Source organism: Botrytis byssoidea (genome assembly GCF_014898295.1).
Source record: "Botrytis byssoidea strain MUCL 94 chromosome Unknown BBYS_004, whole genome shotgun sequence".
Taxonomy (NCBI): domain Eukaryota; kingdom Fungi; phylum Ascomycota; class Leotiomycetes; order Helotiales; family Sclerotiniaceae; genus Botrytis; species Botrytis byssoidea.
In genome coordinates, this window is record NW_024065845.1 from 511,954 (window position 1) to 536,182 (window position 24,229).

A 24,229-nucleotide genomic window follows, 5' to 3' on the forward strand; every position below is an offset into this window, starting at 1 on the left:
AAACGGGAAGTTGACAAAAGAAACTTTGACACGAGGGGATTTGGTATAGGGGGATTTGGGATAAGGACATCTGGTAGGAGATTTGACAAAAGGAAATTTGACGAGGAGATTTGTTAGGAGATTTGGTATAAGGAGACTTGATCTAAGGAGACTTGATCTAAGGAGACTTGATCTAAGGAGACTTGATCTAAGGAGACTTGATCTAAGGACTGGTAGAAGAATATCGAACATAAGAAGATTTATTACAAGGAAATAGATTCTCAAGGGATTTAGTGTGAAGAATGGGAATGTAAAGAAATTGATATGAGAGATTCTCAAAGATACAAAGTAAAGTAAGGAACTTCAAATACCAGTAAAAAAAATAGACAGTACAATAAGAAATGAGAAATAAAAAACCTACCTCCTACCCACTTACCTACGCTCTAAACCGTTCCAAACCCCCCCTCATCACCTCTCTGCCAACTATTTTCCGACTCCGGCGCCGCTATAGTTGTATCTTCCACATACTCCTCCTCCTTCTTCTTCTTCTCCGCCTCTTCCTCCTCTTCCTTTCTCTTTTTTTCCTTCTCCTCATTCTCAGCTCTCATCTTCAGAATCTTCGCCATAGCAAACTCCATCCTCCTCTTTTTCTCCAACTCCACCCTCTCAATCTCCCTCTCCATCTCCTCCCCCTCCTCCTCCTCCAATTCCAACCTCGCCCTCTCATCCGCCTCAAATATCTCTCTAAACATCCTCCTCTCCTCCGTCCTCGGATCTCTCATCCCAGACGCCGTCATCGCATGCGGATCATTCTCCGGACCCAACACCACCGCCCCGGGACTAACATCCTCGTCCGCCTGCAGCTGCGTCCTCGTCCCCGCCTTGAACGGATTCTGCACACCCGCCGGCTCATACAAATACTGTCTATCACCCCTACACCACCCCTCCAGCATCTCCAACGCCGTCAACGCAACCCCCTCATCCGAACTGGCCGCCAATCTCTCCAACCTGACAATCTCCCCCTCAGCAAGCTGTCCCCTCCACCAGCGATCCTCCGCATCTTCAAATCCCTGCACGTGGTGCGCGCGCGCCGGGAAAAGGGTATGGATTTTCTTCGCCCGCGTATGGTGATCGATGACGAAATTATATCCAATGAGACGCATCTTGATGGTAGGCGACACATCGCACAGCTGGTGGCCGCGCAGCATGTGCGCGAAGCCCGCGGAGCGCGTGCGGAGACCGTGGTCCCAGACCCACGGCTCGCCAATGGTGCTGTTGAGGGCGTCTTCGAGCGCGGGCCCGATGTATTCGTTCATTTCGGGGACGGGGCCGGGGTAGGGCATTCGTTTGGGATTGAGGCCGGCGCCGGGGGGCGCGTGTTCGAGCCAGGGTGTTGAGGGGGCGCGGAAGGCGCGGTGGAAGGCGCGCCCGAGGAAGTTGGATGTGTTGGGGGCGAGAGCTTCGATTTCTTCGGCAGTCGTACCTTGCAGAAGATGCGAGTGTTGATCCTTACCGCGTTTGGTGAATTTGACTGCGCCCGGGAGAGCGCGAAGAGGAGGATGACGAACGGGTCTCAGATAGCCGATGCCCGGTTTCAGATTCCGAATCTTTTCCTCCTGGCGCTTTTGCTCTTCCACGCGTTTCTTTTCTTCCTCGAGGATTTTCGTCTCCTCGCTTGCCGCTTCTCCTCCTACACCTTGCCATCCCTGTGGCTCCCACACGTCTTCTTCTCGCGGTCCCAAGTCCTCGAACTTGGGTGTTGAGCCTGCGCTTCGTGTGCTCATGGCTCGCTCGCTTCCGATATCCATGCTGCTCTTTTTCCTGTTCTTTTCCGTCTTCTCATATATGGTTTTATCTCTCTTATCTATCTCGGCATCTGCCTCCGCTGCAACTCTCTCCCGTTCCTCCTCCCAGTATTTTGCCGTGACCGCGGCAGCCTTGGCAGCTTCACGTTCATAGTGAGATGAAGGAAGGGAAACTGATTTGGTGCTAGAATTAGTAGTTGCAGAAGAAGGAGAAGAAGAAGAAGGGACTTGGAATCCGGTGTGCGGTTTGGTAGTAGGTTTGGGTTCTGGGGCATTAGTATCTGGTTCCGCAACACCCGGTTTCTCAGAAGAAACATCAGATGCGGGGGGATGTACCTCGATAGCTACCCCAGCATCCGGGCGCATGGGAAAAGAATCCGGAGAGACTGATTTTCTGCTCGACGGTTTTGCTGAAGAAGGATGGGGAAGGCTTACCTTTGTCGAAGAAGGCGCATCCGAAAATCCGACATCGATACCGAATTGTGTGAGATCAACTGGTATTGCGACCTCGGCTTCTGGTTTCTTCTCTCCAGGATGCTCATCCGGTTTCTCAGGAGTAATCGGATTCGGATTGAAAGGATTGAAACGACCGGATTTCGAAGACGAAGATGATTTGGATGATGGTGGGGATATGACATCTTCTCCATCATCGTTATCATTATCATCCTCATGAATAGGTGTAACAACATACTCGCTCGGAGCCTGCGTATACCAATGATTGAAAACTCCGTTTTGCAACCACCTACCTTTCCGATTCTCATAGTACAGAGCCGGACCGTCGAGTTTCAAAACCCGCAGTAAATCCACCAAGCCACACCAGTCCTCTCCGAAAACAGGTCGATACATAACCCCACCGGGTTCATACCTACCTCTCCCAGTAATCCTCTGATCTCTCTCCCCCCTCCCCCACTTCTCCTCCTTCACTCTGGAAAGCAACTCCCCAAAGGCCCACGGATCAGGACTCCTCGAGTACGCCACCAACCCCACCAAAACCCTCACCCAATTCCCCACCACCTCCGCATCCAACGATCCCGCATGTCCCCGAAACTCAATCGTATCGGGCTCACAGCTATCGCGCGGTCTCATCTCCGTCCCCATGCGATCAAAATTCCACGCGGTCTTATGTCCCACGAAAGAATGGGCGCCTGCGGCCCCCTCACTCGCCACACACGTCCAAAAAGCATCTCTGCTTTCGCACGCGAGCAGCGTCGCGATAGTTTCAAGCACGCGCGGGGATCTTCTATGATCCTGCTGATACTTCCATTGGAAATACGTGTTTCCGCGGAAAGAAACACAGTGATCGTTGCGGGAATCGATGCGATGTTCCGGATGGATGGAATCGAATTGGGGCTCGAAAGCCTGGATCATGGCGCCCAGACGACGGAGGTGCGGGAGAGTGAATCCCTGCGTGCCGTAGCCGATGTGGACGTGGAGACCGCACGATTCGTTGACGGTGACGAGGTAATTCCTGCGCATGATTTTGCAGAAATCGGCGACGTCGCGGAGCGCATCTTCGGAGTGGTAGTATGCGGGCGTGCGGACTTCGATGGGGTAGTAGGTGTACGCTTGCCAGTCGGCGTAGGCTTTCTTGTGGCGATGGTGAGGGGGTTTGGGAGCCGTGATGGAGCCGTCTCCGGTTACTTCCCACATGGCGAAATTGGAATGGGCTCTTCCGGGTTCGGTGGGGAGACCGATGGAGGCGAGGCTGCGTTTGATGTGTGCGTAGATGGACCATTCATTGGCCCAGTCTTCTTTTCCGACGGGGATTTGGAAGTAGGCTGGTGCGTTATCTTCGGGGGTGGAGGGAAAATAGACGGTTCGTGGATCCGAGGGGTTGGGGTTTGCGATGGAGGGTTTAGCGAGAACCGCGATGAGGAATTCGAATTCGATTCCGAAGGAGGGGGTGTCGGGTGACACCGGGGTCTTCTTGGGAACGTGTACGATATTCATTTTTGCTTGGTTTATATATCTCTATATGTGTATGTGTTGTAATGATCAATCTGTTGATCGTGTATATCTATATGTAATGTGAGTAGATCAAACTTGAATGTGAACTTACTAGTACGAATTGTAAAATTTGGATAGACCAGCTACTTGTAATTTTAGTTATAGTGTTTAGGTATTCAGTTCAATCGATAGAAAGATATAATAGAATGCTTGTGTGAAGTTTTCTTGAATTCTTGAGTAAAGGAAGGGGGGCAGTAAGAGTTTAAGTACTCGAATGAGAATGATGAAGACAATAGGTTTGTGAAGAGAGAATAAAGACATCGACGAAGGATAAAAGAGAAAGGAAACAGGATGGAAGATCAATAGGCATTCATTATTGATAGACAAAGGTATTGCGTGGAACAAGAGATCTATCACTCACTAGAGGAAGATAAACAATTTTCAATTGTCAATGGACAAAGACATCAACACAAAGACGCAACCCCATATATCGCTCCCTCTTCAAAGAACACAATCACGCGAAGAACAAGAACCCCAGGAAGAAAAACTCCCACAATAATCACTAACCCTCATCTTTCATCTTTCATCCCATCATCAAACACCTCCACTATTTCAACCCCCTCGATATCTTCAATAACTCCCCCCAAAACAGCCGCTCCCATTCAATTCTTTCTACCCCAAGATTCCCCCCCTCCCGAAATCCAACTTCCGGTCCATTCTCTCCATCTCAATCTCCATCATCCAAAATCTAACAACTCACCCCCCCTCCCCTCTCCAAAAACCCCTCTCATTTCCAATTCCCTTCTTCCCTCAATCTAGATCCCTAGCCCTATCACTCCGCATTGAAGAGCTCAAAAACAAATTCTCCAATAGCCAAACACTCCCTCCAGATAATCTCTTTTCCATTATCTCCTTGCCTTATCCTAATCTATAAACCTTCAAATCTCTCATTCACCACAACCCCCCATTATGATTCCTCTACTTGCTTCATCCCAACTATCAACCATCTTAATATCAACCAACTGAACCATCTCAACACCCCTCAACACCCCCTCAACACCCCCTCAACACCCCTCAACACACCCCCTCCCTCAATCTCGACCCCTCAAAACACTCCCCCAAACACTCCCCTGAAAACAACCCCCTGAAAACAACCAGTCACAAACCACAAACAACCCTCCCATCCCAAACTATTTCCTCCCCTCCTCAATATCCCTCAAAATCCAAAACACCCAAACCCCAAAACCCCAAAAAACAAATCCTCCGATAATCATTCCCTTCTTCTAAACAACTCCCCTCAAAACAACCCCCCATTTCCCAATTATCTTCTCTCCTCTCCTCCTCTCCTCCTCTCTCCTCCCCTCCCCCCACCTCTTCAAGATTTCTCCCCCCTCATCAAGATTCCTTCTCTTTTTCCTCATTCCCTCAATCCCTATTCCCTCAATCCCTATTCCCTCAATCCCTATCCCTCAATCCCTATCCCTCATTCCTTATTCCTCAATTCCTATTCCTCAATCCCACCACACAAAACACAATCACTTAACAACAAACAAATCCCTAATCTCCATCTCTCCATCAGCACTGCTAAACACCCCTCAAAGTTCCCTTCAACTTAGGTTCCTTCTTCCAATCCCTTATTTCCTATCTCTCAAAATCCAATCTTTTATACCTCAATAACTCAACAACCTCTCCTCCCTCACTCCCGTAAGAAGTTGTAGAATACAACAACTCTTTACAGGAAGATAGTAGATTCGATAAGAACAAAGAGATCAATAGAAAGTATATCTCGAGATTCCGCTAAGATTTTGTTGAACACTGGTCTACTGTCATCACCACAAGCCGACTTCATCCCTCATAGAATAAACAAAACATAATCTCACTCAAGCCAAAAAGCAATCAAAAGTTTCTGACATGCACAATCGCATTATTGTATATACTATGCTATGCTACGCCAGTATATGAACATGGAATGTATTGAAGTCGAGCTCAATCAGCTACCATTCTCCAATCTCATCTCAATCATTAATCATCCCCCTTGACCGTTATTAAAATATCTGCTATAATAAAACTAGCAGCTCAGCCACTTCTTACATGCCTTCAAGGACATTTAATGGATATCGATCGATGTAGAAACGTGAAAACCACGAGCCATAAACACCAATGCTAATCAGAAAGACAAAAAGACAACAAAAACACGCGCTAAAAACAAAAACAATGAGGTGGAAGCGTAAAAATTATACACATCATCATCATCGGATGATTCCAAAAAGAACTCATGCTCTTTGTATAGATACAAAGATCAATGTAATTATTCCCAAATCCATCGTCCGAACTTCCTTTTCAAAGCATCATACCAAAGACAGCAGCAACACCTGCCGCGAAGATACCGGTACCATATTCACGGCCAATGTTCAAAGCTGAAGCGGCAGCAGAAGAGGTCGCAGCGGCGGAAGCGCTGGTAGCGGATGCAGCAGAAGTACCAGTGGCGGTTGCGGAGGCAGTCGAACTTGCGGAAGTGGTGGCAGGGGCGGTGTAGTTATCTGGATCCAATTGACCGCAGTTCTTTGCTTCGGTCTCCCTGCAAAGCTTTTGAGCGGCGGCATCGTTCTCACCAGCGGCAATGCAGTTGGCGAAGACGGTTTCGCAGATGTAGGTTGGCAAGGTTTGTCTGTAGTATTGAAGACCTGGAGTGGATCCGTTGGAAGAACATGTGCAGGTGTAGTTCAAGGAATTCTGAAGAGAAGGTGAAGTCAGTATGTGTGAAATATTTAAGTAAAGAGATCAAGCAAGAATTCTCGTGAGAATGAATTTTACTTACAGTGTCACAGGAATTGGCATCGACTGCACCACTACATAAAGTACCACAAGTGTTGATCTCGGCGGTACACCATTGAGCTGTAACTTGTTATCAGTATATATTGATTATGAATGTCATAGATTCAAGAGCGAACTTACATCTTGTAGGGGCGTCAATAGTGTTTGGATCAATGGTATCGTTGGAAGATTGAGCTGCAACGAGAGCAACGATGCTAAGACCGACAATTGACATGAGATACATCTTGGTGGAAGGTGGTGGGATTTTGTTGAGAATGAAGAAAGTTGATTATTAAGTATTCGTGGAAAGGTTGAAGATTGAGAGATTGAAGTTATTCGGAGAACTTTTTATTGTGACGATTGAGGGAGAATATGGATTGTTGAGATTTATTAGAAAAAGATGGAGGAGGAGGAGGAGGAAGGGAAGAAGAATTTATTATCTATTAATCAATTAATTAGAGAAGGTGGTTGGGGTGCAATATTTGAATTTATCGTGAAAAGGTATTGGCACTGGTAGTAAATGGAAAGAGAAAGAGAAAGAGGTGAAAGTGAAAGTGAATAAATACTGACTAGGTAGTAACAATGATAATAATAATAATAATAATAATAATAATATTGGCAATGGGCAAATGGCCAAATTCAAAAGGTCAAAAGAGACTAAAGAGGTTACCATCGGAGAATACTAGGGATAAGATAGGTGGAAAGCGGGAAAGCCATGATCAAATTGGGTTAGACGATGGGACGAGGAGCAAGGTGAGGACGAATCAATGAGTTATACCCGATGACTAACCGAGATAAGGTTAGCTCGTCAATCTATCTGGATTCCCTCCACGTCCATCCCTGCTCGTGTATTGCATTAGTTTGAGTGGCTTGAGTGGTTTGAGTGGTGGTTTGAGTGTTTTTTGGTGGTGACTTTGATTCTCGGTACCTTTCTGCCTGTCTGGCGCACCGGACATGTTGCCAAGCTTATCTACTCGGGACGGTCACACGTTCTTCACCTTTGACCCAATCAACCAATCAACCAATCAACCAATGAGAGATGAAACTCGTATTGTTGTCAATGTCGTCGCTGGCTTTTTATTGTTAATATTACCGGTATCACCTGGGTCTCTACTGGTATACACTTTCTTGACTTACTACTCTCTTTTCTCGTATTGTATTGTATGTAAGCTTACCTAGTAGTCTCGTCGTCGTCGTCGTCTTCTCTATTACTAATAATTATATCTTCTTTTTCGGTACCGACCAATTTAGATATCTACCTAGTACCTATCAAGTACCTACCTATCAAAGTAATAATCAAGTACACAATAATATGTAATACTCCCCCTCATTTCATTCCTTGTTTCTTCATCAAGGGGGTTCACTCTCGGTACTAACTTAATTAAGTATTGCCTTCGGAGCAAAATGGTAAAATGGAGTTTTGAGATCCGTGACCTGGTCAAAAAATGAAATTACTTTGCAACTTTTTCTTCCCTTTCTTCCGTTCACTTCATCCACCCTTCCCTTCCCTTCCTCCTTTCTTATCGGAATTTTATCACTCAAAATTCCCATCACCATCCAAATCGTTCCTGATTTGAGACGCTAAAAAGCTTGTTATTGTTATTCGACAAGGATTAAATTGATTCCTAGTATTAGTATTAGTATTAGTATTAGTATTAGTATTAGTTAAAGTGTACTGATGTGAACATGAACAACATAAGTCCATCTGCTTTCTACCTAATAACTCATTTTTCCTTCCATTCTTATCGGAAACGTTTTGTCTTATTCCTTCCTCTATTGAAGTCGTCGGTGTTTGATGTTAGATGAATGTGAAATGGTAAGAGAGTGAGTGATCAGCTTGATGACGCTCCGCTGGGCCACTGCCGTGGAGGCTTCTTCGCTTCGCTCTGATGATCAGATCTGATAGAATCTGTACGATGTATCATGTATTCAGTATCTACTCACCATTCGTTGTAATTTGACTACATTTTCACTGAAAGCAACCGGGAAGCTGCTCACGGCAATTGTGGCTCCTCGAAGCTAATATAGATCTGGTTAGATAGAAAACATCCACTTCTTCGCGACAGTTACACCTTTTTCTCTCTCTGTTTACAACCGAGATCTCTTCAACGCACAACGCACAACACAAGACTCAAGTAAGTACAAATAAATGCACAAAGGGATGGAATGTCATTAAATTCGACCCGTCCTTATTTTATCATCAATGAATTTGAATTCTTTAAATACCTATCTTTACACTATTTACTGTATCAAATACATGATATAATTCATTATTGTCCTCTTCTGTCTCCTCTCTATTTTAAGCTACCGGTACACTAGTACCCATCGATACATGATGCATCGTCGCTTCTTTGAACTCCTTCCCTTTGAAGCTCCTGCTGCTCCACTCAAGCTTCAATTCTTCACCAAGATCATGCTTCCCTTCATTTCTAGCCAATACCCGTTTCTCCTTTTCCTCGCACTGTTGACTGAACGCTCACCAAATCTACACGGATCGTCAAACAATCTGCATAACAATATCTTTCATCTCAAACCTTCCAAGCTAACCTAAGAAACTTCTTTCAAGTTCACGGACTACGATTTTCTTTTCCTTCGCATCAACAAGCTCGTCCCAATTGACTAAAAGCCTGGCTCAACGGACTATTTCCGTTTAGCTGGATACCATCTTAGTTTCGTCGGGCTCTTCCTCAAGACTCACAGTCACAGACTCACCACTGACCACTTTACTGTGTATCCATGACAGAAAAATAAATGGTAACGATTGAAAATTAGCGACACTTGGGCTTTTTTCTTCGGGACCGGTAGCTCCGGATGTTCGGCGTAATCTTCGTTCATTCGTCAACGGTGAGTCAAAAATGTTGAACCTCTCGATAGAGACGAACCAGTGCCAAGACCCACATGTGATCTACGAACACATGATTAGGAGGTTTTTGAAATTGAAATTGCATCTGGCGATGAGGAAAGCTCTTGGGCGTCATTTCAATCTTGAATGTGTTTTGGAATTGGAGACTTTGCTCTTCTCATTCATCTTGACTTTCCTTCAATGATACTTCGGGCTCGTGTGGACCTGAGTACGAGATATTAATTTGAGTGAACTCAATTTCTAGCGAGGCCTCTTTCTTAGACAAGTTCATGTATCAAGGGGTAGTCTCCTGAATTTCTACAACCTATCCCATCGACTGACTTAGGGTCACGTATGAATGAAATGAGAGCACCAAAATTGAGAAGTTTCGCCTGAAATGACTCAAGCACAGGTGATTGTCTCCCTATCATCCGAAAATTTGATAGCCAAGGGTAATCAATAATGAAGTCTCCTGAGCAATTGGTCCAAATACCTGGGTTTATATACTCAGATCGCTTTGCTTCCACTCCTATTCGTCGCTTTCTCCTATCAGGTCATATTTTCGGTACACCTCCTGTATTCGCAGTTTCTTTTCACAAAGTTACCCCTCTACCATTCGAATTACAACACCACATCTTCCTGACTCCTTTCCCACAAATTTCCAGCAAGGTATCATCCAAAGATGTTTATTCAAAGATTCCTGGAACAACTTTGTCTTCAGCTAAATCATCTTACTTGACCTGCCGAATAGGTTCGGCTTTGTGGTATTGTTCCCAACTTTGTTACTCACAACTACACTAATTTTGATCTCAACGTTCTTTGCAAGATTTTTCAAAGTCCATTCTATCTTGCTGTCTGGAGATGGCGGACGCATGGGTGGACGTGGGGGTGAACGGCAAAGAAAATCGGAGACGCAGAGGGAAGGGAAAATATTGGAAGAGGGATTTAGGACTGCACGATGAGTTAATTGCTGGGAAGGATGCGCGATCGTTTGTTTGGTTTTACTCGAATCGACATACAAAGGAAACTTGATTGAGACCGATGATGTGTAGGTCATCTCCTTGGTGTGATTTTTGTGAACGAGTGTTTCAGTCTGCATCTCAACGTCTATTGCTTTTGTGTTCGAAGTGTCTTATCTTTGATTGTCAATCATGGTCGATCATCCTTGATTTGTCGAGAGTTCCTGAGATGGTCGATTGTGATATTCATTGAATTTATCATGATTTAATCCTTCAAAGTCGTCATTTCACATCCGCCTCGCAATCCGAACCACAACCCCCTTTTTCCACCGCGATATAATAATCTTTTAGTGGCGCGAGAGAGTCGCTTGATTCAGATATTGTATTATCGGTTACATCTGAACCTCCCTTTCGAAAGACGTTTATTCTAAAGTCATCGTATTCTTCATTGGCAATGAAGTCTATCATCTTGCTATCAAGTGGGCCAATGTTGCGATTACTTCGTGATCTACAATGTTCCTCGAAGATGACGCATTGGGGCTTTCCCCGATATGCGACAGAAACCTACCTATTTCCTTTTCGTCATTATATGACCATGGGAAAATTATCAGATCGATTTTTTTTTCGGTAATCCTGCACACCGTATATCTTTTTTGTTAATCACAAATTCTCTATTTATTAGGCAAATAATGCGATGCTTTTAGTCAGGATATGGAAATACTGGTCCGATAAGAACTAGGACCAATTTAATGAAAAGAAGTCGAGCACGTGTGCCATGAATCACAAGTTTATGCACCATTGAGCCGTCGCTGTCTAGAACTAGGTGAGGTTCCCCACACACTAACATTCTTTCCCCAGATTTTCATAACTGAAACATGTTTATATCAACACATGCCGTGTGTGTACTAACCTTTTTGTTCTTAATATATGAAGGATCATGTTGTCAAGAAGATTATGGACAAGGGTGAGGATGGCAAGAGGGAAGGGTGAAGCGAAAGATAGATACCAAGAGCAAAGCTCTGATCATAGTTGAGCTGCCAAACTCTAAGTAGGTATACGCACTGACTATATTCATTTACAAGTTAACCGCTTCGAATAATTTGACATTTTGACAGTTGCCCAATGACGATACTGCGGAGAAAACTTGCCATTACTTTCATGTTGCAGCACTTGCTATCTAGAGTATGATTAGCGGGAGGTGGAAGGAAGTAGACGAATGTAGGAAAGGGAGAGAGTTGTTTTGGTTAAGGAGCGTATGATGCTTTTCATCAACTATTTGGAAGAAAATAAAGGTTGATAAAATTTCGAAGTATGTACACCCATATATTTCCCGTACTTCCATGATCGACTAAACAAATTGAACAACTTTTGATTGTTCGCACGGGTTGGCGGTCTTTTCTCCTGATTAATTGAAGAGAGTCGCTTCTGGCAGGGGGGAGAGGAGGGGTTAATAACCCGTGATTTCCAAACGCTCAACCGCAGCTCGGAAGCCGACTTCCGTCTTCAATGACAACCGCCAATGAAGATGTAAGAATCAAAGCTTAATTTATCAATCCATGTTCATCATAGTTTTGCACCGATAACACACGGACTGACTTTACGATTTCTTTGGTACTCGTATCGAAACTCTACTTCATAACTAGACAACAGTATTTTTTTACCCTCATGAGCTTCTTCATACACGTATTTCGGTGCTAATATAATTAGTCACTAGTTCAATTGATAGGATCTTAATATCATCAACGAGTACCGCTATGAAGATGATATAAATATTCTTCCTTCAACTATCTTCTCTTCACTTCCAAACAGAAAACATGATTCGGACCTCCGATCTCATCATTGAACGGACCCCGCCATTACCACAAACCAACGATAATGAGACGGTGAAAGATGGGAAAGGAATGGATTATTCTCAAGAATCCACTTCAATCAATTATACCATTGAAGAAGAAAAGAACCAGAAATTTTCTATGATAAAGGAGAATAGGATCATGAAGTCTTGTTGGAATGTGTTTACTTATACGCCGGAGAGATGTCGATATGATGTTGATAACCCGCCGAAATTCAGTTTGTGGATGAATTTGCTCTTTGCCTTTGTGAGTTTTACTTCTTGACTTCTCAATGGGAGTTCATGGTCTTGTAACCTTGCTAATACATTTTTCATAGGCTTGTACTTTCACGGTGGCAAATCTTTACTACAGCCACCCTATTCTCAATATCCTAGCAGCTGAATTCAATGTCACCAATGAACGTGCATCAATCATTCCTACGGTAATGCAAGCAGGTTATGCATCTGGACTGTTGCTTCTATGTCCTCTGGGAGACATCTTCAAGAGACGTGCATTCGTATTATCATTGGTCTTTTTTACTGCGACTATGGTACGTTTACTCGAAAAGACTTTTATAAGTAATCTTCATGATGAGAAATGATCAATGTGCTCTTATACTGAGGTTAATCATAACAGTGGCTTGGTTTATGCCTCACAAACTTGTTTTCTGTGTTTGTTGGAATATCTTTCATCACAGCACTTACGACGGTAACTCCACAACTTATGCTTCCTTTAGTAGGAGATTTAGCACCACCAAATCGTAGAGCAACTTGTTTGGCTATTGTTTCTTCTGGTCTCCTACTTGGTTTGTTGATCGCTCGTTTACTTTCGGGTATTCTGACACAATATACTACTTGGCGAACCATCTACGTAGGACCAGCCCTCCCCACATCGCTTATTGTATTCACTAACAACTTGTCAGTGGTTTTCCTTCGGTGTCCAATATCTCATCTTAATCCTTCTCTACCTTTTTATGCCGGATTACCCAAGCACCAACCCCGGATCTTTCAACTATTTCTCCCACCTGCTAAGTATCCTCCGCTTACTCTTCAAACACCCCCTCCTAGTCCAAGCATCTCTCATCGGCTTCTGCACCTCCACAATCTTCACCTCTTACTGGACAACCCTCACATTCCTCCTCTCCTCCCCTCCCTACTCCTTCTCCCCCGTCCCTATCGGCCTCTTCGCCCTGATCGGCATCGCCACCTTCATCCTCGGCCCCATCTACTCCCGTCTCATCATTGATAAATTTATCCCGCTCTTCAGCGTCATTCTCGGTCTCCTCTATTGTCTCATCGGCGTCGTCATCTGTACATACATTGGAGAATTCACCATCGCGGGCCCGATTCTCCAAGCTGTTTTCATGGATCTCGGAATCCAGACCGCGCAGATTGCGAATCGTAGCGCGATTTATGGGATTGATCCGAAAGCGAGAAATAGAGTTAATACGGCGTATATGGTGATGGTTTTTCTGGGGCAGTTGACGGGGACGGCGGTGGGGAATCGGTTGTATGCAAGGGGAGGGTGGATAGTGAGTGGGAGTGCGGGGGTGGGGTTTGTGGGGTTGGGACTGGGAGTTTGTTTTTTGAGGGGGCCGTGGGAAAAGGGATGGGTGGGGTGGAGAGGAGGGTGGGGGGTTAGGAGGAGGGATTTAGAGATTGGGGGAGAGGTGAAGAGAGGGGGTGGGGAGGGGGGAAGAGAGAATGGGAATGGGGATGGGGGGGTTTTGGAAATGGGGATTGGTGAAAGGAATGGAGAAGTTGAAGCTGTATCCTCTCGTGTTGGTTCTGTACGAAAATTGAAGATTGAGAGTCTGGGAGATGAGGGGAAAGAGGGGAAAGAGGAAAAATCGGATATAAACCCGGTATCTTCATCGCGAGAATCTTGATTATCAAGAAACTCGAGGTCCCGAAGTCCTGAGGCTCGATGACATGTATCTTTCAATCCGACGATATGATACTGGTTCCCGAGGCGAAATAAGGGAAATAGAGTAGAACAACATCTGAGATTCAAAGATAAGGATGAGTACATGTATCCGCGATATTGAAATAAAGGAGATAATCTGTCCCTACCTACCTGCCTACCTGTCTAGGTAAGATTATCTACTTTATAAGATTAATATTCATATTATTAGCTTTCGGAATTATGGCAATGTTGAATGGATGAAATGGGGTGTGTTTTATTTTTACTTGTTTTGATGGGGAGATGAGATGTATGATGTTTGATGTTTGATGTTTGATGTGTTATAAAATCTATATGGCTTTGTTTATGAATGATTTTTGGGGGGTTTTGAGGGGAGGGGATGGGGAATAGGGGATGGGGGAAAATGTTTTTGTAGGCTGGGAATTGGATAGTCAGATAGGTGGGTAGAGGAGGTTGGGCTGGTAGAGTGGGTTAGGAGCGAAGTGATGGTTATGTATGTATTGTATCGTGTTGTATTGTGTTGGAAAATTTAAGTGAAGTGTGTTGAAGTGGAATAGGTAGGTAGGTAGGTAGGTACTCGAGGTTTGTAAGATCTTATATGTTGGTTTGTGTATAGATTTTACGAGTATGCTGATTGATATCCAGCAGTGAGTAGGTAGGTAGGTAGATATACAGACTAACAGAATAGAATAGAACACTACAAAAATGGACTTGTAAATATCTCACAATATACCACATTCTATCTATATCTTAAGAATTCTCACAATCGGTTAGTAGAGATGAGATTATCGAAATGTAAGATTATATTCGGATTGATGGATAGCAAATGATGGATGGATGGGGGAGGAAAGAATTTGTGGGATATTGCGAAAGTTGGGGGGGGGGGGGGTGTTGGTGTGTTGGTTGGTATCTTATATGTTTATTCATTCACTTACCTAGATACTTACTGGTGATTTTTCTGGGAATGTGGGGGGATTGGTGGGTGGAGAATTGATGTTATATTATGGATGTGTAGGATGTTTTGTCAATTTTTAGGAATCTTTACTATTCTTTTACTGGTGATTAGTTGTGGTAAATTTGCTAAGGTTGTGTTGGTATGGGATGGAATGATGTATGTTGATGCTCATCGAAGAGTGCCTCGAGAGTGCCTCGAGAGTGCGCCCACTTTTGGAGGGTATGGTCGTTGTGGAAATGGAAGCTTACATACATACACTCCACAACTCCACCTGTTGGTTCTGACAGAAGATTTGGTCTTCTAGCTCGATTGATTCGATACGTATCTACGAACGAATGATGATCCGTGGTTTAAATGGGTTGAGTTGATTTGTTCGTGTGGTGGAATGATCTAGTGGTTGGTATCGAATTTCGTTGGTGGATAAGGTTATGTCGTCCGCATGGATGGATATCAGAATTTGTATATCTCGTTTCTCGTTACGTATGTTCTCGTCAGCTACATAACTACATAAGCCAGTGAATTTCTTTGAAATGGAGTACTGTAACTAGCTGGAGGTATACAGATGTTGGAATCTTGCCAACAAGTGTTGGTGGGATTCTTACATATATTGGAAATGTACGGCAAAAGGAACTATACAGCGAAGTCCTAAATTGCGAGAATATGCTTCTGAGATAGAGAAGTTGTATGTTGATGCTGATAAGATGTCTGCATACAGTGCAGGTGAGAATGAAGAAAAAGAGGAGCTTGTTGATATTCGCAATATCGAGGCAGTACATAAGCTCTTACGTGAAACCGTTCTCAAAGTCACTAAATGGGATGAGGTCAAAGTACAGGATGAAGATAATTTGTTCGTTCAAGGAATGGATTCTTTGCAAGCGTTGCAACTTATTCGACATCTGAGAAAAGCTTTAAGAAAACCCGATCTCGCTATCTCTATCTTATACACCAATCCGTCAATTGCCCAATGGCTCCGTTCGATTATGGCTATGTCTCAGGATGAGTCGAACACAAATACAGTAAATGCATCGAATCGTCGTCATAAAATTGAGACAACCCTCCAACAATACGTTCAACTTGTTGACAAGATCTCTAGTAAACATGAGTTTGGGGAAAAGTTATCCCCGGTCAATGAACATGTGGTTGTCTTGACGGGCTCAACCGGTTCTCTTGGATCATATATCTTGAGGACATTGATGCAAGATAAATCTGTATCACATATTTACTGTTTAGATCGAAGCTCCTCGGCCCATTCCCGGCATTTGGAAAAGAACAAAAAGAACCACGAATCCAAGGATTTCCCAGCCTCAATCACATTTCTCAAAACAGATTTCTCTAAATCCGATTTAGATCTCGATGACGAAACATACAAACGAATTCAACATTCTGCAACAGATATCATTCACAGTGCGTGGCCCGTAAACTTCAACCTTTCGCTCGAAACATTCAAGCTACAACTCGATGGGATTGTTCATCTTCTATCTTTTGTCTCTGCAATCTCACATCACGTCTCTCTTCTCTTCATATCATCTATCAGTTCAATACTCGCTCTCGATTCCACACCCATTCCTGAGACAATCATCGACGATGTATCGGCACCTCTTCCAATGGGATATGCCGAGAGTAAATTCATCTCCGAGCGCATTTTCGATTATGCTTCCAAGACAAAACTTCCTACTGTCGATATAAAAGTCGCTCGTGTGGGACAGATTGCAGGTCCTGCTTACACATCCGGCGTGTGGAATCCGTCCGAGTGGATGCCTAGTCTGGTCATCACTTCTTTCCACATGGGATTACTACCAGAAAATCTGGGGAGCAATGAGATGAAATTAGATTGGGTACCAATCGATATCCTCTCCCCTTCACTAATCGATCTCTCCTTCAACCAACATCCTCAAACCTCCGAATCTGGCGCTAGAGTATTCCATCCGTTGAATCAGAGGGCCACGACATGGAATACTCTACTCCCTATCATTTTAGACACCTTGAATTCTCTGAACCCCAAAGTCCCGATTAGATCAACCCCATGTACAGTCTGGCTTGCGAAATTGAAAGACACGACGAGAAACCATGTATCCAGTACTGCGGAGTTGGAAGGGATGTTGGAAATGTATCCTGCGATTAAATTGCTGGAGTTTTTTGAATCGTTGCCGCTGACGAGGTGGTCGAATATGGATGTGGAGAGGGCGTTGGGGGCTAGTGTGCATTTGAAGGGAGTGAGCGGGATTGAGGGGGCGTGGATGAGGAAATGGGTTGGGGGGTGGATTTAGAGTTTGGGTTTGGTTTGTGTTTGTGTTTGTGTTGAGTGAGGGGTAGGTGATGTGGTTTTGGAGTGGGAGGCTGATGAGGGATTGAGATGGGGTGGTTTTGATGTGATGGGTGAGAAAAAGGTATAGGGTATTTAATAGGGTTGTCAAGTTCATGAGCATTCTTATTTCAACAGTCCGCAGAATTTATTTGGAGCTTCTTGATTCTACGATTACATGACATACAACATAACAAATTCAAAGAATATTTCTCACTCTCGATATCATAAATCCCATCATTATTCATGAAAAAACTATTACATTAACCCCGCAGTTCATTCCAACAACTAACTATCCCTCCTACTTAAACAACGCCACCGACTTTCTACTATACCCCACCGTCGTAGGCCACGCGCTATAATCGGGCGCGAACAAAATCGCATCATTGCAATCACTTCCTAAACTGGTATTATTCAACCACGCCGGTTCCCAATAATGGACACCTCTCCCAAGTCCATACGGAACATTTCTCACCACACTAATAACATCTTCCGTCCACTCCAACTGTCCAGCCACCGTGTACGGAATCGCCGGTTCGCTACTCTCAGGAATCGGATTATATTGGCCATCGCAAATCGCCGGATAATCCGTCTCAGCCACATGAACAGGCTTGCGATAGGTTTCCGCAACCCAATGCAGCGTCGTGCGGAGATTGGCAAGCGTGGCGGCCGTTCCGTAGAAAGGATAGAAGGAGAAGCCAAATACGTCCCATGCGGAGAGCGGCACGCCGTTCGCGGTTAACGCGTCGAACCAGCGTTGTTGCAGCGTTACGTTCCAGCCATCGTCGATGTGGATCATGATTTGCGGTTTGTGCACGCCGGCTGCGAGCGCGTCGTCGACGCCTGCGCGTGCGGATTTCCAGAGCGTGGCGAAGGAGGAGAAATTCTTGTGCAGTGCGCTGGTGGGTTGGATGTCGACGTCGACGTAGCCGACGGGCCATAACATGCCGTGGCGGATTTCGTTTCCTAAGGCTACGATATCGAGTTTGATACCGGCGTTTTTGAAAGATACTAACGTATCCTTTACGTATCCTCGCAGGGTCTTGGCAAGAGGTTTGAGCTCTGTGGGCCACGCGGCAGGAGGAGGTTGTTTATTTGGATCGGCCCAGGAATCGGAAAAGTGGAAGTCGAGATAGATTTTGTATCCTTGCTTTTGCATGCGTTTGGCGAGATTGAGATTGTATGCTAGACCGTAGGTGCCATCGACGGGGTCAACCCATTGACGAAGTCGCACGCTGTTCATACCGCCGTCGCCGAGAATGGCTTCGGCGGGACGGGTGGCGTTGTGTTTGAGTGTGTCTTTGAAGATGGAACCGCCTTGTTCCAGCATGAGCAGAGAGGATAAATCATGTCCTTTGAAGAAATATGAGGAATCTCTAGTGTGTGCGTTAGTATTTAGTGAGGGAGGAATCGAAATTGATATTCTTACCTTGAATGGTTCTCTGGTCTTGCCAATGCTATGGGCAAGACTGTAATTAAAAGACCCCAGAATTTCATGATTTCTCGTGTACGTATTCAACCCAATTAAAAAACTAAGATACTTTCAAAAGAAAATGATAAATACCTCACAAGAATCGACAAACGCAGCTCAATTTATACAAAAACCCAATACCCATCCGGGCTAAACCCATCTCCCCAACGCACACCACATCTGAAAACCATGTCCGGCAACCCCACAAACACGGCACAGCGCCGACACGCTACCCAAATGCTCACCCCCTGTTCTCCGCAATCCGAAATCTCGGGGAACGGATCTGATTTTCCACCATACAGATGTGTGCTGTGAAAAAAATACGACGTGCTCATTTATCCCACTCTCCACGTGCTCCGAGATATAGATGGGGATGTGGGGTATATTTAATCTGCGTTTAATCTGCGAGGATGCTGCACCCCTCATTTAGAATCTAGCGGGCCAATCAAAAGATGGGATGAAATGAGTGGGGATACATTTCCGGGGAAGCGAGGGGTGCTCCGATGCAGGCGCGGAGGTAAAGGATACTTGGGGCTTGGATTGGGGCTGGGACCGAGGAGTTAATATGCTGGTCACGCGGTATGGTGAAGAAATAAAATAAAATAAAATGTATGATAATATTATTGTTCGGAGATTGTGGAAAGGAAGTTGCATGCTGATTTGGTGTGTGTGGCGGTCAGGAAATTGGCGAGGCGAGGACCGAATTTTCGGGATTAGAAAATCATCTCGTGGTGTGGTGTATAGTGAAATAAGCGCATTCTGCCCATCCACTCTTGGTAATCTTCATCATTATCAGGGAAATCGCTGAAGATTTGGTTCAACGGTCTTCTCAGGGGATTTTACCCAAGAATTTTGAGCCGCGGTTTATTTTGAATCATAAAGCGGCGGCAGATGTGCTTCTTGGGTGTTGAAAATTGTTGGGGCGCTGGATCGGAATATACGGTTTGCGATGGAGGGAAATCCGAGAGATGAGTTCCTACTCAGATTCATGTTAACTTTGAGTTTGAGTTTGGTGCTCATCAGCGTGTCTTAAGGGCAGCAATTGTATCCTGAAATTTCGCAGAAGAAAAGTTATACTAAGTAGCCAGTCAGTACCCACGAATTCCCAAACTATCCTTTCCTAGATATTAGGATAGGAGCGCTCAATGGAGAGGAGCAGGGAAGCTCACAAGAGCAAAATCTAGGTCAGAAGTAGGAAGAAAAAGTCCAGATCCGGATCGGGAAGAAGAAGGAATGGCTGACTAACACATACCACCTCGCAGAAACCTTCTAAATAAAGCAAATGAGTAATAATTTAGAATATGGAAGTGCATGACACAAGTTGGAACGAAGTTATCGACGGGTTACCTGAAATATACTGCTACTCACACAACAATTTTCGAAGAAAGAAGTTTGGGAGAAATAGGAATATGGATGATATTCTAGTAATGTGAGACACTCACGTACAGAATGCAAAGTATGTTTAGAATCTTCAACTCAAAAAAGAAGATGATAAACAAGAGGAGAGAGGACCTCTCTCCTTGAATACTAGATAAGCATCTGTATGCGTGGTCCGATGGCCTATTATCTAACACGTAAGGTCTTCGACTGTCACAAAAATACCGATTCATTTTTCTTCCTGCTCCCGGAAACACAAGCTTGATCCTGCCCTAGGAATGGCAGACGATCGTAAATCAAAGCTAAGCGTAATGCTCTAGGCTGCATAGCTATCTTGGTATCGAATCGAGAAGAACTTGTCTTAGGAACAGCTTCAAGATTTGGGCAGCATAGTATCTACCCGGGCTTGTAAGACAGTTAGCTAAGCGTCACTGCTTTTTCCCTATGTAAATTCAAATTCAGGCTTGCTCACCAGGCATGTTTTCCCAAGCCCCAGAGAGGGTACGTCGAGTTTTTATCTACGAATCTCGATAGATTCTTGGTTCTACTCTCGTCAACGAAGCGGAACGCGTTGAATGTTAAGCTATTGGAGTAGTAAGTGGAATCACGCATGATGGCTTGCAATGGTATGCACCGTGTCTCCTGGAAGCAGACGTGTTCCGTACGGGAAAGTGAAAAGCTAAAGAGCTTTCCTGCGGACTGAAATAGAGTCTGACAGGTGGAGGCGCGAGGATCCTTCCAAGAAGCTGTCGAGTAGAGGTAACAAATCAGGATCTTCTTCATTGGCCGAAACCATCTCCACTAAATCATTCCTGAGCGGTCCAACATATCCTGTATGTTCACAAAGATCTTCTAATGCATATGCCATACTGAGAGGTGGCTGGTGAACGACCGCGAATCAAACCTCCATAATTACTTGGATTATCTTTTGTGCTGACTACTCGTTCTTTAGTGAATTTATAACGACGAAAAATTCGATGCAGTCGACTGGCTGGGACTCTTAAGTGTTTCTCATTGCTTCGAGCTCGTCTCAGACGGTCTTCCACCACGGGCATTGAATGATCAACCAAAGTTTCTGATGCCTTATGATTTCTCATCAGCACTGGAGCTACTAGCGGAACCAAGAAAGGAGAAGGATATCCAAATCCAACTAGATGGCTACGGTAATGGTAATCATCACTTTGTTTTCCTCGAGTGCACGGGCTTATTTGACATCACGTTACAGAGACCTAGACGTAATAGAGAGAGAGCATGTAAAGAAGAAATCTGGCGTATCGTCTCAATGAGATGTATTGCAAAAGTTCCCCTCAATTGAATTCCTGTCCCCTTCCTTGCAAACCAACCCTCAGTTGACCTTTTTCCCAGCTTCTGCCTGCTTTGCCTCTTGCACAAACCACTTCCCACCTCTCTCTTTACCCTCAAGAATACTCACCTTTGGAGTATAACCAAGAACTCTCTTTGCTTTATCGCCGTTTAGGGTGCGAATGATCGTTGTCAGACGGACCGATTCCCTAGTAACGCTCGGCTGCCGGTTTCCGAAACTTCTAACCCAGATTATATATTCCCCAAGAACCGCCATAAGCAGTGCAAGCTATTTTGGAATGATCTTTATGTCTTCCTCCTTGATAGGAAATCCAATAGCCGCAGAGATACGTCTCTGGAACTCCCAAAATAAGATTCGCTCATCGTTGGTGATATTGAATGTTTGACCATCAACACGAGTTTCGAGCGGTGGTACCGGTTTTCCATAAGCGCGCAAAAGAGCTTGAGCTGCTAGAATATGTGCTTCAGCTAAGTTACCGACATAGATGAAGTCGTATTCGTTTTTGCCTGCACCGATCTGAAATTTCCTTTTCCTTGTCGACAGACATCTACGATCTTGCCCATACATATCGTATCTCGCTCACCGAAAGCGGTTGTAGGACGGAAAGATACAGTCAGCATTGAGGAGTCGCCATATTTTCGGTTCGCGGCAAGAATATCGGCTTCGGCGACCGCTTTGGTAAGGGTGTAAACACGCTTTTGTGCTGGATATTGGAGCACTGGAAGATCCTCGTCGGCATCAATCAGATCGCTGATATTGTCGTGAATGACCGATGATGTAGAGGTATTAACAAATGCCTGAATCGTACCTACTTTGAAAGCTGCGGAAATCAAGTTTTGGGCGCCGTTGACATTGACTTCTTGGAATACCGAAGGCTGAAGCACCATGGAGTCTGGGCATGCGACATGAAAGATAGTGCGTGGCTGTGCCTGAAGCATCACTGACTCAACACCAGAAAGACTGGTGATATCACAAGTATGATAGGTAACATTGGTGGTATTGATGTCCAAAACATGAATTTTGCAAGTCGGTTCGGATTCAAGAATATAATTAACGAGGTGAAAGCCGATAAGCCCACATCCACCTGTGATTAGCACAGGGCTCAAAGAAGGATTGCTGGTAGTTGTCATTGTACATTGAAGTTTTCAAGCTTGGTGTGGGTAGAAATGGATGGAAACAGAAGGAATTCGACTCTATGCTTGTTGGCATATGTCAAGGTTTTGACCTGCCTATATGTTGGAAGGAGGTTGGTGTGATGTTGGAGAGAGTTTGGTGTGGAATCACAAGTTTCGAATCCCTGCTCCACACCAACCAATGTAGGAGCAGCACTCTAGTACTTCTGGAGTGAGAAAAATTGCAGGTTTTGTTGACGGTGGCCTGTGCCACAGACGGGCATGTTTTTTCTGACCCGAAGAGCCCGCCATATCATCGCAGCTTAGTACGCCGCTCTGCTGCGGCGGGGTTGCATGGTACTAATTATATTCATCGGCATACGAATATACGGTATTTGTCTTCTCGGCAAGTCATTATTCGTTACTGCTGTTCTTACACATTCTACTCAAAAAAGATTAGATGAACCTGGTGGGAAGATGAAACGAAATGAAGAATATTTGCCATCCAATAGAGAATTTTACCAATACATGACTTCCATGGGACAAAGTTTCTACGAGAAATATGAGTATGGTATGTATATCTTGATTAGTATAATGACTGGATTCCAAGAATCTCTAAATTTCTGGTTGGCGTATGCTATGCACACTTCGATTGACATGTTTGGGATATTTTCTGCATTGTGGATACTCAAGACTCGCAATACACAGGTTTGTTTCTAGTTCTCATAAAATATAACCGAATGTACTGATTAAAAGTGCAGAGGTTCTTCTCAAACAGTATCACTTATCCATTTACGCTATGCTTGACAAAATGTCAATCTTGCTGCTATATCTACGTATATTTAGCATCGATCGTGCCTTTAAACTCATGGCTTACGCCTGAATTTGCTTCCAATGCCTATTCTATGCTGCAGTAACCGGTGTCGCTATCGGGTTCCGTGTCAATTGCAATGGACTTAATGCGAGCAGACTTAAACTTTGCTTCAACTACAGTCACCTTATTGTGATCTTAAACTCAGTCGTAAACTTTGTCACAGATGTTCATGTTCTTGTGCTTCCATTTCCTCTCATTTTAAGACTCTAGTTGCGCTTTAAACATGAGCTTGGTTTGGCTGCCGTCTTTGCAGGTGGCATCGCGCGAGTGCTTCTTTTTACATCGTCTAACTCCGCTAGTGCTCAATCTAACCGAATATCAGAGCTTGCACGGCAAACGTAGCACGTGTAATCGAATATTCTCTTTAATAAGATAATCCGGATATACTATGGAATCAAGCAATCAATGCCGAAGTCAAGTAAGCTATACCTCCCCAAATATACGCTATCTGTTCTTTAATAACGATACTGATTCTTTACAGCATTGTCGTAATGAATATCAGATTATTGTTGCTTGCGTTTCATGTTTTCCCACCTTTTTTTTGCACGCCAGAAGCCAACTATCCTCATTTTTCCAGTCGCTCCGGGGCCAGCTACATTCCACAGACTCTTGGTCTTTCTCAGATGACCACAGCCGTAAGACGAACGATACAACAGCAAACCAAGCCAAAACAGCGGTTGGAAGTGGCTTCCATGAACTTGGAATGAAGAGTGGCC

At 44.4% G+C, this 24,229-nt stretch overlaps 6 protein-coding genes across 6 annotated transcripts; 2 read left to right on the forward strand and 4 right to left on the reverse strand.

The window, feature by feature from the left end:
* Nucleotides 1–422: 422 nt before the first annotated feature.
* On the reverse strand, nucleotides 423–3,734 carry EAE97_002259 (uncharacterized protein; the record flags this gene model as incomplete). The annotated part of the gene is made up of 1 exon (XM_038872770.1): nucleotides 423–3,734. One exon carries the CDS (start codon nucleotides 3,732–3,734, stop codon nucleotides 423–425), a length of 3,312 nt encoding a protein of 1,103 aa, XP_038735976.1.
* Nucleotides 3,735–6,071: 2,337 nt separating this feature from the next.
* On the reverse strand, nucleotides 6,072–6,789 carry EAE97_002260 (uncharacterized protein; the record flags this gene model as incomplete). Its single annotated transcript, XM_038872771.1, has 3 exons — nucleotides 6,072–6,464; nucleotides 6,550–6,626; nucleotides 6,687–6,789. The coding sequence occupies 3 exons, from the start codon at nucleotides 6,787–6,789 to the stop codon at nucleotides 6,072–6,074; spliced, it is 573 nt and encodes a 190-aa protein (XP_038735977.1).
* Nucleotides 6,790–12,040: 5,251 nt separating this feature from the next.
* EAE97_002261 (uncharacterized protein) lies at nucleotides 12,041–14,063 on the forward strand (the record flags this gene model as incomplete). Its single annotated transcript, XM_038872772.1, has 4 exons — nucleotides 12,041–12,442; nucleotides 12,513–12,725; nucleotides 12,812–13,045; nucleotides 13,098–14,063. The coding sequence occupies exons 1-4, from the start codon at nucleotides 12,161–12,163 to the stop codon at nucleotides 14,061–14,063; spliced, it is 1,695 nt and encodes a 564-aa protein (XP_038735978.1). The 5' UTR covers nucleotides 12,041–12,160.
* A 1,691-nt stretch (nucleotides 14,064–15,754) lies between these two features.
* Nucleotides 15,755–17,320, forward strand: EAE97_002262 (uncharacterized protein; the record flags this gene model as incomplete). Its single annotated transcript, XM_038872773.1, has 1 exon — nucleotides 15,755–17,320. One exon carries the CDS (start codon nucleotides 15,755–15,757, stop codon nucleotides 17,318–17,320), a length of 1,566 nt encoding a protein of 521 aa, XP_038735979.1.
* Nucleotides 17,321–17,518: 198 nt separating this feature from the next.
* On the reverse strand, nucleotides 17,519–18,928 carry EAE97_002263 (uncharacterized protein). The gene is made up of 2 exons (XM_038872774.1): nucleotides 18,785–18,928; nucleotides 17,519–18,731 (listed from the first exon to the last, which is right to left on the reverse strand). Exons 1-2 carry the CDS (start codon nucleotides 18,850–18,852, stop codon nucleotides 17,657–17,659), a joined length of 1,143 nt encoding a protein of 380 aa, XP_038735980.1. The 5' UTR covers nucleotides 18,853–18,928; the 3' UTR covers nucleotides 17,519–17,656.
* A 2,866-nt stretch (nucleotides 18,929–21,794) lies between these two features.
* Nucleotides 21,795–22,657, reverse strand: EAE97_002264 (uncharacterized protein; the record flags this gene model as incomplete). Its single annotated transcript, XM_038872775.1, has 2 exons — nucleotides 21,795–22,033; nucleotides 22,093–22,657. 2 exons carry the CDS (start codon nucleotides 22,655–22,657, stop codon nucleotides 21,795–21,797), a joined length of 804 nt encoding a protein of 267 aa, XP_038735981.1.
* Between the last annotated feature and the right edge of the window lie 1,572 nt (nucleotides 22,658–24,229).